Raw genomic sequence first — 12,915 nt, 5'->3', positions numbered from 1 at the left:
GTGGTGCAATGTACTTGCACAGTGTAAAGGGTTTTAGGGTGCAAAACGTGCACGGCGGGCTCTTTTCATCTCATGTTAAATGTTATCTGTAAAACTGCAGCTGGTTGTGTTAAAACCCTTTAACTATTAGCCGAAAAAAATGAAAAGAATCATATCAATTTAGGTTTATTTAAAAAAAAAAAAACGTTTTGTAATGGGAAGACACATGCTAGTATAGTCATTATACACCTCTCTGATGATTTGTAAGCTAATGTTAAAATGATCTAATTCTTTGAGGAGAACATGGGTAAATAAATGGCTCAACTGCTTCCTCTGCTTCCATTGAGTCAGGGATGGGTTTCCTTTTCACGCTGGATTAGCTTTTCATTGTGGGATGCACGAGTTTCACTACAAAACAGATGTGCACCCCCACTATGTTCATACATGTTACAGACTATATCATGACTGTCTGTACCAAAAACCCACATTGCCATCAAACCCCAAGTGGAATCACACAGTAGATAAGCGCCATCTGCCATCCTGCCCACCACTGCAGCCCTATATATGCAGTTGAACATCAGTTAACTTTATTTATTGTGACTGAGCAAGGTACACAGGCAATGAAAAAAAAATATATTCACAAATGTTATTCAAAGGGTGGTGTATGTAAATGTACATATAGATCAGGTTCAAGTTCAGCATATTTACAGATGGTTGGGTGGTTATGTACGATTGGCTACGATGAGTTTGTAAAAGTGTCAAGCCTGTGCAGGTAGAGGAGTCAAGATGAACGTGCGCATACCAGAATATCGTCGCTGGCTGATCCGAATCCTCGCATCTGCAAAATGACTACGTTTTCAGGAAACCAAACTCAACGGCAACTTGTTTAAGTTACCAAACACCACATTGTTCAAGTTGTTATTATACCTTATATTTCAATAATATACCATTGTGCGCTAACAGCAACGCAACACCACCCGAACATTATGTTAAAAAAAAATCACAAATTCACTTTTAAATTGTTCCATATCATGTTAAACTTTTGACACAAAAGCGATAGTTAAATTAAACGTTTAAGAGTAACAGAGAACATGTAAAAAGGGGAAAAAAGATGAAAGTGATTTGTTTCATATTTTGATATATATCAATATCAACTGATAAGAACATTGAGAATGTGATGTATAATGTGATTAGTGGACAAATAGGATGTGACCTAGAGGTGAAAGAGAAATTCTGGAAGGAGCTAGAGGAAGTAGTTCTGAGCATCCCAGACAGCGACAGATTAGTGATTGGTGCAGATTGTAATGGACATGTTGGTGAAGGAAATAGGGGTGATGAAGAAGTGATGGGTAAGTACGGCATCCAGGAAAGGAACTTGGAAGCACGCAGGTGGATGACATCTTTTGCAGTCGATGTAATCTGAAGGAGGTTACCGACTGTAGGGTAGTGGTAGGGGAGAGTGTGGCTAGACAGCATAGGATGGTGGTGTGTAAGATGACTCTGGTGGGGAGGAAGATTCGGTAGAAAAAGGCAGAGCAGAGAACCATGTGGTGGAAGCTGAGACAAGACGAGTGTTGTGCAGCTTTTCGGGAAGAGGTGAGACAGGCTCTCGGTGGACGGGAGGAGCTTCCAGAAGACTGGACCACTGCAGCCAAGGTGCTCAGAGAGGCAGGCAGGAGAGGAGAGAAGGAGACTTGGTGGTGGAACCTCACAGTACAGGAAATCATACAAGGAAAAAGGTTAGCTAAGAAGAAGCGGGAGACTGAGAGGACTGAGGAGAGGCGAAAGGAATACATTGAGATGCGACATAGGGCAAAGGTAGAGGTGCTAAAGGCCAAACAAGAGGCATATGATGACATGTATGCCAGCTTGGACACAAAAGAAGGAGAAAATGATCTATATAGGTTGGCCAAACAGGGGGATAGTGACGGGAAGGATGTGCAGCAGGTTAGGGTGAGTAAGGATAGAGATGGAAATATGTTGACTGGTGCCAGCAGTGCGCTAGCTCGATGGAAAGAATACTTCGAGGAGTTGATGAATGAGGAAAATGAGAGAGAAGGGAGAGTAGAAGAGGCAAGTGTGGTGGACCAGGAAGTGGCAATGATTAGTAAGGGGGAAGTTAGAAAGGCATTAAGGAGGATGAAAAATGGAAAGGCAGTTGGTCCTCATGACATTCCTGTGGAGGTATGGAAGCATCTAGGAGAGGTGGCTGTGGAGTTTCTGACCAGCTTGTTCAAAAGAATTCTGGCGCGTGAGAAGATGCCTGAGGAATGGAGGAAAAGTATGCTGGTGCCCATTTTTAAGAACAAGGGTGATGTGCAGAGCTGTGGGAACTATAGAGGAATAAAGTTGATGAGCCACACAATGAAGTTATGGGAAAGAGTAGTGGAGGCTAGACTCAGGACAGAAGTGAGTATTTGCGAGCAACAATATGGTTTCATGCCGAGAAAGAATACCACAGATGCATAATTTGCCTTGAGGAGGTTGATGGAAAAGTACAGAGAAGGTCAGAAGGAGCTACTTTGTGTCTTTGTAGATCGAGAGAAAGCCTATGACAGAGTACCCAGAGAGGAACTGTGGTACTGCATGCGGAAGTCTGGAGTGGCAGAGAAGTATATTAGGATAATACAGGACATGGTGGTGAGGTGTGCTGTAGGTGTGACAGACCAATTTAAGGTGGCGGTGGGACTGCACCAGGGATCAGCCCTGTGCCCCTTCTTGTTTGCAGTGGTGATGGATAGGCTGACAGATGAGGTTAGACTGGAATCCCCGTGGACCAGGATATTTGCAAATGACATTGTGATCTGCAGTGATACAGGGAGCAGGTGGAGGAACATCTAGAAAGATGGAGGCATGCACTGGAAAGCAGATGACTGAAGATCAGCCAAAGTAAAACAGAGGGGTGGTGGGGGAAGAGTGAGGCTACAGGGAGAAGAGATATCAAGGGTGGAGGACTTCAAATACTTGGAGTCAACCGTCCAGAGCAATGGTGAGTGTGGTCAGGAAGTGAAGAAACGGGTCCAAGCAGGGCGGAACGGGTGGAGGAATGTGTCAGGTGTGTTATGTGACAGAAGAGTCTCTGCTAGGATGAAGGGCAAAGTTTATAAAACAGTGGTGAGGCCAGCCATGATGGACGGATTAGAGACAGTGGCACTGAAGAGACAACAGGAAGCAGAGCTGGAGGTGGCGGACATGAAGATGTTGAGGTTCGCTCTCGGAGTGACCAGGTTGGATAAAATTAGAATGAATGAATGCAATTTTACTATTAATTGGCATAATTTCTTTCGCCGTTTCGGTTTTCGGCCTCAAATGTTTATTGTGGTTGTGGTGTCACGTTAGCATGTCCACCTCACACGTTCTGTGTAGAGTTTGTTTTTTCTCCACGTGCTTCCCTGGGTTTTCTCTGGATACAGTTGACCAATGTATACTCGCAGTTCGGATTCACATATTCGTGGATTTTTTTCCCCCAATTATTTTAATTTATTATTTTTCTTTTATTCCCCAATTTAAACATTTTTTTTTTTTTTTTTTTGAAGGCACTCACCTTGAAATGCTTATTGGAGGGTTATCCCTGCTTATTCGTGATTTTGGGGGGGTTTAATTAATTTAATTTCTTCCCCCTTTCTTTTAATGTAATTACAATGGGCGTAAATTAACCGCGGATAATTTTCGCGCTGAGCTATCGCGACTGTAGATGAGAGTCTACCTGTGAGTTGTAGACACGATTAGGTCGGCAGACGCTGCGTCTCAGCGTGTCTGTTTCAAGAAGCCGGAGCGTGATGAGCACAGCAGTATTGTGGGAAATGCCTCTGGACACACGTGCTGACTCCGCTTGCTGTGAACAGTGGAAGGAACTAATTTAGACCAAGTTTACCAGAGAGCGCAAGAGGCGGACGAGGAGGAGGAGGAGTGACAGCGAGAAACGCTTCGAGGAGGAAATAATTATAAAAATAGGAATAATTAGTGAACTAACAATTACGTGAAAGATGTGAAGCAGATGATGCAAGGGATAAAGAGAGACAGAGGACAAGATGGTAACGAGAGACCAACAAAAGTTGTCTCCTCTCAGTGAGCCCTTCCATTCCCCCTTCCCCCAACATGCCTTCTTTCTCTCAGGAATCTGTCCATTTGTCTCTCCTCTCCTCCCACTCACTCCTTCCCTCCCTCCCTTGCCTCCTCTTTTTGCACTGCCCCCCCCCCTCTCTCTCTCTCTCTTGCCTGAGCATGTGGATGGCACAGCGGTCTCGCTCACTGTGTGCGTGCAGTCAAGTGGCAGCACCGAGATGTGCATGGGGCAACGCGCCCGTGTGTGAGTGCATTATAGAAAGACACGTTTAAGGAGGACAATGAGGGAGCTACTAGAGCTGTTCTGCATTGTGAGTATGGGCGCACGCATGATCGCGTGGGGATCTTTATTCAGTGAGTCAAAGGGGCATGAGCGTTGTTCTTTCTGAGCCTGTGTCCATTTTTACTCATTTCCAACAATGTGTGGCCTTATTTGCTGCGATTCAAAGCACTATGTGTATCTGAAGGGCATTTCCAGGGACGCTAATGTCACAGCGTTGTGTTTGTTGTGTTTGTTCTCTTGTGTTTTACTGCTTTGAATTGTGTGAATCACCTAGGTCAAAGCCTGACTGTCAGTGGATGTGTTTACGGCTCGTTTTGTCCTTCTGTTTTTACGATTTAGTCTGCAGAACATTGCCTGATGTTGTTGCAGCATGGGAGTTCATTTGCTAAGGGTGTGTAGTGGCCATAGTGTGGAGTACGCGTGTACTCATCCTGCTTATAATTATGCTCGGCAATGAGCAAAAGCTACAAACCCTTCTCTCTTTCATCTTCCGGCACACGCACAGACACTCCTGCTAATGTTCACATTCAAACGCACGTATAATACCACACACAAGTGCACCGCGAGGCTGCTGGGGCTACGCCAGCCAGCCAGCCCTGCTGCCATGGAAACAACGTGTGATCGGCACCTTACCACTTAACAAGTCCTCGATGTATACCATATAGGAGTTGTACATGGTGGAAAACGGGCTTCATACAGAATTGCCCTTGAGCAATGTTTTTTTTCCCCGAGTTAATGCATTGATCTGGTTAAAAATATTCACACCAGATGTGCCGAATGAATACAGTATTTGCAAACATAACAAAATGAAACATTTTGAATGCTCATTCAGAATAGTTTATCTAAACACACAGAAGCCTGCCACACACAGCAGAAGAGAAACGCGATGAGGAGCGGAAACCCACAAAGAGACCAGACAGATGTGTTCCAGATGAGGTCTGAAACTTTGTCATTCTGCCAAAAATGCAGTTGGAAAATTTGTCTGAAAGTCTTTTATTGTGACGCATATGGCATGAATGCCATTAACATGGATTTTTAGCAGCCATTTATAAAATATGATGGTACCTGTGGCATGGATTTCATCGACCTACTAGTGAGGATGCACTCCAATCAATTCGAGATAATGAAATAGATCAAAGGGAGCTCAAATTGTAGAAAGCCTACAAAAACCAGAATGCACTGGGCCTGTAGCCTTCCAAGGCCGCTTTGAGGCCACTCTACGCTCAGCTGTCGCTTTCACTTCGCTGGCTTTGATGACAACATTAGCTAGCAGTAGGGCGTTACAGCCAAATGCGTGCTTGCAAACAATGGCAACATACCAGTCGTGTTGATGTGACTCACCACCAACGTGAGCTCATTTGTAGGGAACATTGACATTGTACAGCATATACTGCACTGAAATTGTCATCTGATCATAGAAAACCCATTTTCTATTCGATGTCATCATTTGCCTTGCACAGTGGTGCTTCGAGATGCAAGTGATCGAGTTTACCAGCTAGTTGAAATACAACATGTGAGGAAAAAAACTGAAATACAACAGCTGAATTATGACATTGAACTCCACTCAACTCCGTTCACACAACAAGCAGCAGTTTGGCAAATAGTGTCAAAATAGTCTTTAAATGTTTTTTATTGCCACTTCCAATTGTTTACTGTCAAACTAAGCATGACTCAAAGATAATTACGTTTTGCATTGAAAACAACCTAATAGATTTGCCTTGAAAAAGTCTGCTTAGCTTTATGCTAACAAGGCTAACTAATAGCATTGGTGTTGCGGCGTTACAACCCAACACATGTAGACAGGCACGATAGCAATACTCACAGGCATATATTTTTTATCCTTTGCGAAAAACTATTAATATAACTGCTTTACTGAGTCAGTTGTGAATTTCTTCTTTGTTGTGTGTGTCTCTGTCTTTATTACCCCCCAGGTCACCAAGGCACACATAACAGAAGCAGCAGCACAATGTCCATTGAATTGAAGCAAAAAAAAAAAAAAAAAAAATTATATTTAATTATGTCATTACTGTATGTTTTTATCTAGTACAATATCATAGAGGGCTATTTGTCTTGTTAAAAAACACATTACAAACATTTGGGTTGGTTTGGCTGGAATGAAGTAATGGAATTTCCATTCATTTCAATGGGCCTATATTTCAATAACACTATATGGCTGCTCAGTGTTCGGCGAACATTGGTTGTTGTTTGTTTCCACTGGAGAAAAACACGGCATAATCTTGTGACTGTTGTGTGGTTGACTCACAAAATACAGCCTGCCTCGTGTTTTCTTTGTGTTTCAGGACATAAACAAACGTCTGTCTCTCCCAGCTGATATCAGGCTACCGGAGGGCTACTTAGAGAAGTTTGCCATGAACAGCCCGCCCTTTGACAAGCCCATGAGCCGCAGGCTACGACGCGCTTCATTGGTCAGTACTGTGCGTGCGTCTTTGTGTGTGTGTGTGTGTGTGTGTGTGTGTGTGTGTATGTATGTACGTATGCTAAGCAGCTGCATCTTATTTGGGTCTGCTGTGCATGTCTGCTCAGGCACATTCACAACCAAATGTTCATTTATATAGTATTTGATATGCTGCGTTCCACAAAAAAGGTTAACACACTGCAAATCCGTGTACAGTACATCAACTCGTTTTAAATGCCCACTGAGGTATGGCTTACATTTAACAATGGCTCAGTAGGGGGATGAATGAGACTGTTACGTATCCAGGCCAAGAGCATTCTGGGTAAGAATGAGAAGGAGGGGGGTTGAGAGGAGGGGTTTGCTTTACATATCCAGAGAGGTGGAGGATGGGGAGAAATGGGGAAATATTCATGAATATGCAGAGTATCCCTTTATGCCCCATTGTGTTGCTACTGAATTAATGCCGCTCTTTCACGCGCTTTTATTTTTTTTGGGTGTTGGAGACACACAGTCCTTGCTTCCATTCATTCACATCTGAACAGAATCATTCTCTCTGCTCATCATCCTGATTTACATTTTGCATAACACGTTTTACCAACAGCCTTGATATTCTATGACAAAGTATAAAGGTTTAGTGCTCCATCGCCCCTTTTCGCGTTAATGTCGAGCAAGGCCAGTGCCCTGCCGCCGGGCTCCCTTCTTGCGGCGCTTTAATGACGCAGCTATTTTGCAGGAGGCTCACCGAGATGAAAGGAAAGGATCTTTGAAGCGAGCTTTGCGAGGAAGACGGGAGCTTTACGGTGGATGAGAAGAAGGTGGCAGCCTTCGGCGCCTTTGAGACGTTTAACGGCGTCAAAGTCAAAGACATGCGTTCTTGAGCGACTTTGACTTATTTCAGGCTGCTGTTTCTACGTGACGTGGCTACGAACAAGGACGATAGAGGCGAAAATGCAGAGAGGGATGAAAGCAGACTATTAAAGAGGGGGAGTTGGCAGTGTTAATACTGCTAGCAAGATTTGGATGTAGCCTCACTTCACTAATCACTTCACTAAGCGCGCTCGTGCACTTTAGTGAGGGCTCATTCGAACGGTCATAATGAAAGTGCATAGTCATGATACATAATCGCAGAGAAGGCTGTCCAGCTTCAACAAACTATAGCATGACTTATTCATCACGGCGTTATCGGTTTGAAGTTGTATTTTGGGGCAATTTACAATCCATTCGAAATCAAAAAGCGGCGATAAACTGTCGAGCGGAAATGTCGTAGCGTCGCTTCTGAATTCTCTCGGCTGCGTGATGTCCCTCCACGGCTGAAAGACAACTCCTACGTTCGCCAATTAGTCATATGTTGTTGCGTGTTCGCCCTGCTTCATTTTGCTGTCTTGTTGTTGGCAAATGAGGGAATGTCATTTTTATTTTTAATTTTTAAAATTCCTGAGCTGTATGTTCTGCCATAGGTTCAGCAAGATTTCCAAAGTCCAAGGTAGAAAAACACGAGGCCACGGGGGGGGGGGGGGGGTTCCCGCAATGAGTCTGCCAAATGATTGACACCTTGTCGGTAAACGCCTTCTGTCTCTGATTGGGTGTTTTTCCTCAGGCGCGGTGGTTTTTACAGATCAGCTTTCTCATGTGCTACTGTCAGGTCACACGCAGACACTTTGAAAAGTGCATACTTGATTTTTGTCAAATGCATACGTCATCTTTCGGGAAGAAAAGATGATTTTCAAAGTAGCAGTAGTTTTGATTGTATGCTAACTCACATAAAATGGCATTCCGTTGTAACTTGTGTTCTTGTGCCATGACAACATTTGCACTACTGTCTGTGTTTTTCACTTTCTCAACACGCTCAGTGCATGTTTGATTAAAAGTACAGTACTGGAATAAAAATCTATTGTGCGTGTACACGCAAAAGACACTCCATAAAATTAAAAAATGAAAAAAAAAAAAAAATGAAAACAGGGTATTGTTGATGATCATTTCTATTGTTGTTACTGGAATGGAGGGGGGAATGGGTCATGGTTCAAATCCCAGTGCAAATGACAAGAACTATGTCCACAATAATCAACATTGTTAAAATAATACATAATATTATTGGCTTGCATTGGCGTTATTGTTCTTTGCATACAGCGCTTACGGATCACATTAAGTAGTGTATGTAAGAAGGTGCTATAAATACGTAAGGCTTCCGCAGTCACATTTGTGATCAGTAAATGGAAGCCCATGCACGGCAAACAAACAGATGGTACTAGCCCATGGACTTTTGAGTGCATTTGGCCTTTGTTACCAAAACCATGAGCAAGTGTCAGGTGTCACCTAACATATGTGAAACCGTAATCGGATCTTTCTTCACTGTAATCCAAGCAAAGGTAGTTGGTATCAGATTTCTTATACACTTGTTGCCTTTGATAATCAATTATACATAACAGTCCAGTGAAGACTTTGGGTTACACTGGTTGAGGTATGAAGGCGTTGTTGTTGTTTTTTTTTAATGATCTTAAACTACTGCCCTGCGATTGGCTGGCGACCAGTTCAGGGTGTACCCCGCCTCCCGCCCGAAGATTGCTGGGATAGGCTCCAGCAGCCCGCGACCCTACTGAGGAGAAGTGGTACAGAAAATGAATGGATGGGCCTTAAACCACATCACTGATTACATCTCATAGCCAGTTTCTTTTTTTTTTTTTTTTTTTTTTTTTTTATAAATCTAACGCGCTTCCTATCACCACTTCTTTTCTTGGCGAAACATTTTTTATCTCATCTCGCTTCTTTCCCCCATCACGCTTTCGTGTCGGCTACACACAGTAAAACCCTTGGTGCTGTATAAATGAAGGGATGGTCTTGTAAAGGACTCTATTCCCAGCCCACACTACATTTCATTGCTTTGTTTGGTTTTATGTTGCTTCAATTTTGCTAAAACCTGCCACTGCAGCATTGGAAGTGAAATGAAGTTGTCAGACGCATATGCAGCCCCGCACACAATGACGTCGTCGGCTCGAGTTAGATGAGCCCTAGCGGACAGGAATGGGCCCGAGGATGCTGATCCCGCTACGTGGTCACTGTGTGTTGCTTGTGTGGAAGCCCCCTTCGCCCTTATAATCTATAATATATATATATATATATATATATATTATGTGCATAATAACCACGCACATAGACATTTGAAATTGGCTTTTAGATATGCCTTTAAAGAGATCACATGCTTCATTAGCTAACTTGGTCACTAGCACCCCCCCCCAACCTCACAAATGCGAGTGTGCCCTAATATTGCCATGGCATTCATATCAGCATCAATGCTGAAAGTTGTGTCACTTTAGGAAGAAACAAATGATAAAAAAAAACTTTTCCTGAAACGGCCTTGACAGCGACTGACACACAGCTGAGGGGAAGTGACAGTGAGAGGGATAACAACTGGCAGGCCGGTGGGTACCACCGCGTGACATAGCTGCAGCTGTCTATTATTCATGACCTCAAACGTTTGTATTATACTGTCATGTCTCTATTATCTTCATTTGGATGGAATAATTCATCCGTTTCACGAAGATAAATGCTATTTATTCATCTTTATAATGCAAGCATTGACTGGTAATTTACAGCACATTAAATAGGTAATAGTGTTGAGGTGTTTTGTTTTGTGAGGAACAATACAGTGGTGCCTTAAGATATGAGCTTGAGTTGACTCAAAGCACTCATCTCAGATCATCTTTCCCAACTGAAACGAATGGATATGCCATTAATCCGTTCCAGCCTCCCTCCCCAAAAAAAAAAATAAAAATGTTTGAATGTGTCTTTTAATACGGAAAATAGGACTTGTAACATAGCATTTTATAAAACATTTAGTAACAACATAATAACGTAATTTGTCTATCATGATTAATTAATTCCAAATCCTTCTGGTTTGTGTGACTTGGCCACTTGAGTGGAGGTGGGGTTGTAGGCAGTATAATATAATAATATAGTAATTGTTTGTTTGTTTGTTTTGTATTTTCCTGGTACGCCGGCTTCTTCGCACGTTTGGAAAAACATGCATGTTAGATTCATTGAAGACTCTAAATTCAGGTGTGAACGTGACTGTCAATGGTTGTTTGTCTATATCTGGCAGCTAGGATAAGCTCCAGCTTACCCACGACACTAATGAGAATAAACCATATAGAAATGGGTTACATATGTAACATAAAAAAATAAATAAAAAAAAAAGGGGCGTGATGACTTCCACACTTGCAGTATAAAAGACAACAAACAGTGTTTTCCAACCTTTATTGAGCCAAGGTGACATTTCACATTAGAAAAATCTCACGGCAGACAACATTTCATAAAATGTATGAATACTGGAGGAAAAAAAAAAAGAAGACATGCACAAATGGACTCCCTCAGTATGAAATCTGATACCTCTTCATCTACCTGTCATAGGTTGATGAACAAAGAAACAGTATATCTGTAATTAATACACAACTTTTCCAAAAAATTAAGTGAAATTGGATGGCACCCTTGATGATCGCTCATGGCACACTAGGGTGCCAGGGCACCCTGGATGGTAATCACAAGGTTGACGCCTGGATATTGAAACAACTGCCAAAATCTCTAATAATTTTTCTTTTAACTAAAAAAAAAAAAAAAAAAAAAAAAAAAAAGCAACTTTAAAATGTATCTTCAAGAAATGACAGAAGTTGCTATGGTCAAATTCAGCTTCCATATCTTTCTAGTTGTTTAAAAAGAATGTTGGCTGTGCTTTTATTATTTTTATTCATTTTCCTAAATGTCTTCTCTTCCAGTCTGAAATTGGCTTCGGGAAACTCGAGACCTACATCAAACTGGACAAACTGGGGGAGGTGAGATGAGAATATGAAGCAGAAATGTATGTAATTCTCACGACACTTTTGGATGTTCAGCGTACTTCCCCATATTTGCCAGGGAACATATGCTACAGTTTTTAAGGGGCGAAGCAAGTTAACAGACAACTTAGTGGCTCTGAAAGAGATCCGACTGGAACACGAAGAGGGTGCACCGTGCACAGCCATCAGAGAAGGTTTGACACTACCGCCGGCGGCTTTGCTTTTTAACGGCTGAGTTTGTTGTTTGGGTTCGACTGCCAATCTCTACGTCTCCTCCTCGCAGTATCTCTACTGAAAGACTTGAAGCACGCCAATATAGTCACTCTTCATGACATTATCCACACTGACAAGTGCCTGACACTCGTGTTTGAGTATCTGGTGAGTGTGTTTGTGTGTGCGCGCTGTCATTTAGCGTCAAACGAATGTTAGTTATGTGTCTTACTCATCTAAATGTCAACACTTCATTGTCTCGTCAGGAAAAAGATTTGAAGCAGTACATGGACGACTGTGGGAGCATAATGAGCGTACACAACGTCAAGGTACGTCATTTAGTCTGCACTCAAGAGAATTCTGCAGTTGAACGGGATTATATTCCTACTCTCTCCCCTCCAGATCTTCTTATTCCAGCTGTTGAGAGGTCTGGCTTACTGCCATCGAAGGAAGGTCCTCCACAGGGACCTTAAACCCCAGAATCTGCTCATCAACGAGAAGGGAGAGCTGAAACTAGCAGATTTTGGTACAGCCCTGCTTTACTAAAATGCCAGCCTGTTCAAATTTATACTCTGCACAATAAACCCCCGCAATGCATTTTTAGTAGCCACTCAACAGAAGCAGAAATATATGCGGCAAAGACTCTGTAACTGTAACTTCCGCTAACAAACAAAACAAAAAAATCTATTTAGCTCCTTCCCTGCATACAAAGATCTCAGTAACTCAGTCGCGATGTATCACTTTATAATACTTCTCTGACACCAATTACAACTTTTCTATGGATATTAGCCAGGGATTTGGTGCCTCCATGTGGTGACATTAAGGCAATTTTTATCAGTTACCAGTTAAGGATAGGTTTCGCGAATATTGTATGAATTCCTGCACATGGAGCTGAAAACAGGTGGGAGTTTACTGAACTTTGCGGGATGTGGTTTTCCTTGGGTGACAACTATCATTTTTAAATCAAAGAATGATACTCACATCGTCTTGAATTTTTCCATTTGTTTAATTAATGGTGTATTATTGTATACATTGTATGTATAAAATACTGTACTGAAAACCCACTCTCGTGACCCTAAGCCATATGCCATGTGGGGCCACGGTCTCAACACAATCTGTTGACAGTATGTTAGAAA

At 42.4% G+C, this 12,915-nt stretch overlaps 1 protein-coding gene across 7 annotated transcripts in view; it reads left to right on the top strand.

Moving 5' to 3' along the window:
* LOC133413316 (cyclin-dependent kinase 17-like) overlaps positions 1-12,915 on the top strand; it is a 35,848-nt gene that overhangs the window by 17,694 nt on the left and 5,239 nt on the right. For all 7 annotated transcript variants that reach the window (XM_061697503.1, XM_061697517.1, XM_061697537.1 and 4 more), the window contains 6 exons: positions 6,628-6,753; positions 11,510-11,566; positions 11,649-11,763; positions 11,853-11,947; positions 12,046-12,108; positions 12,182-12,305. In XM_061697503.1, coding sequence (XP_061553487.1) covers positions 6,628-6,753; positions 11,510-11,566; positions 11,649-11,763; positions 11,853-11,947; positions 12,046-12,108; positions 12,182-12,305 — 580 coding nt within the window. The remainder of the gene's footprint in view (positions 1-6,627; positions 6,754-11,509; positions 11,567-11,648; positions 11,764-11,852; positions 11,948-12,045; positions 12,109-12,181; positions 12,306-12,915) is intronic.

The sequence above is a fragment of the Phycodurus eques genome, chromosome 1 (assembly GCF_024500275.1).
Source record: "Phycodurus eques isolate BA_2022a chromosome 1, UOR_Pequ_1.1, whole genome shotgun sequence".
Taxonomy (NCBI): Eukaryota; Metazoa; Chordata; class Actinopteri; order Syngnathiformes; family Syngnathidae; genus Phycodurus; species Phycodurus eques.
Note: the sequence above shows the minus strand (reverse complement) of the source record. Positions and strands in the feature narration are given on the sequence as shown.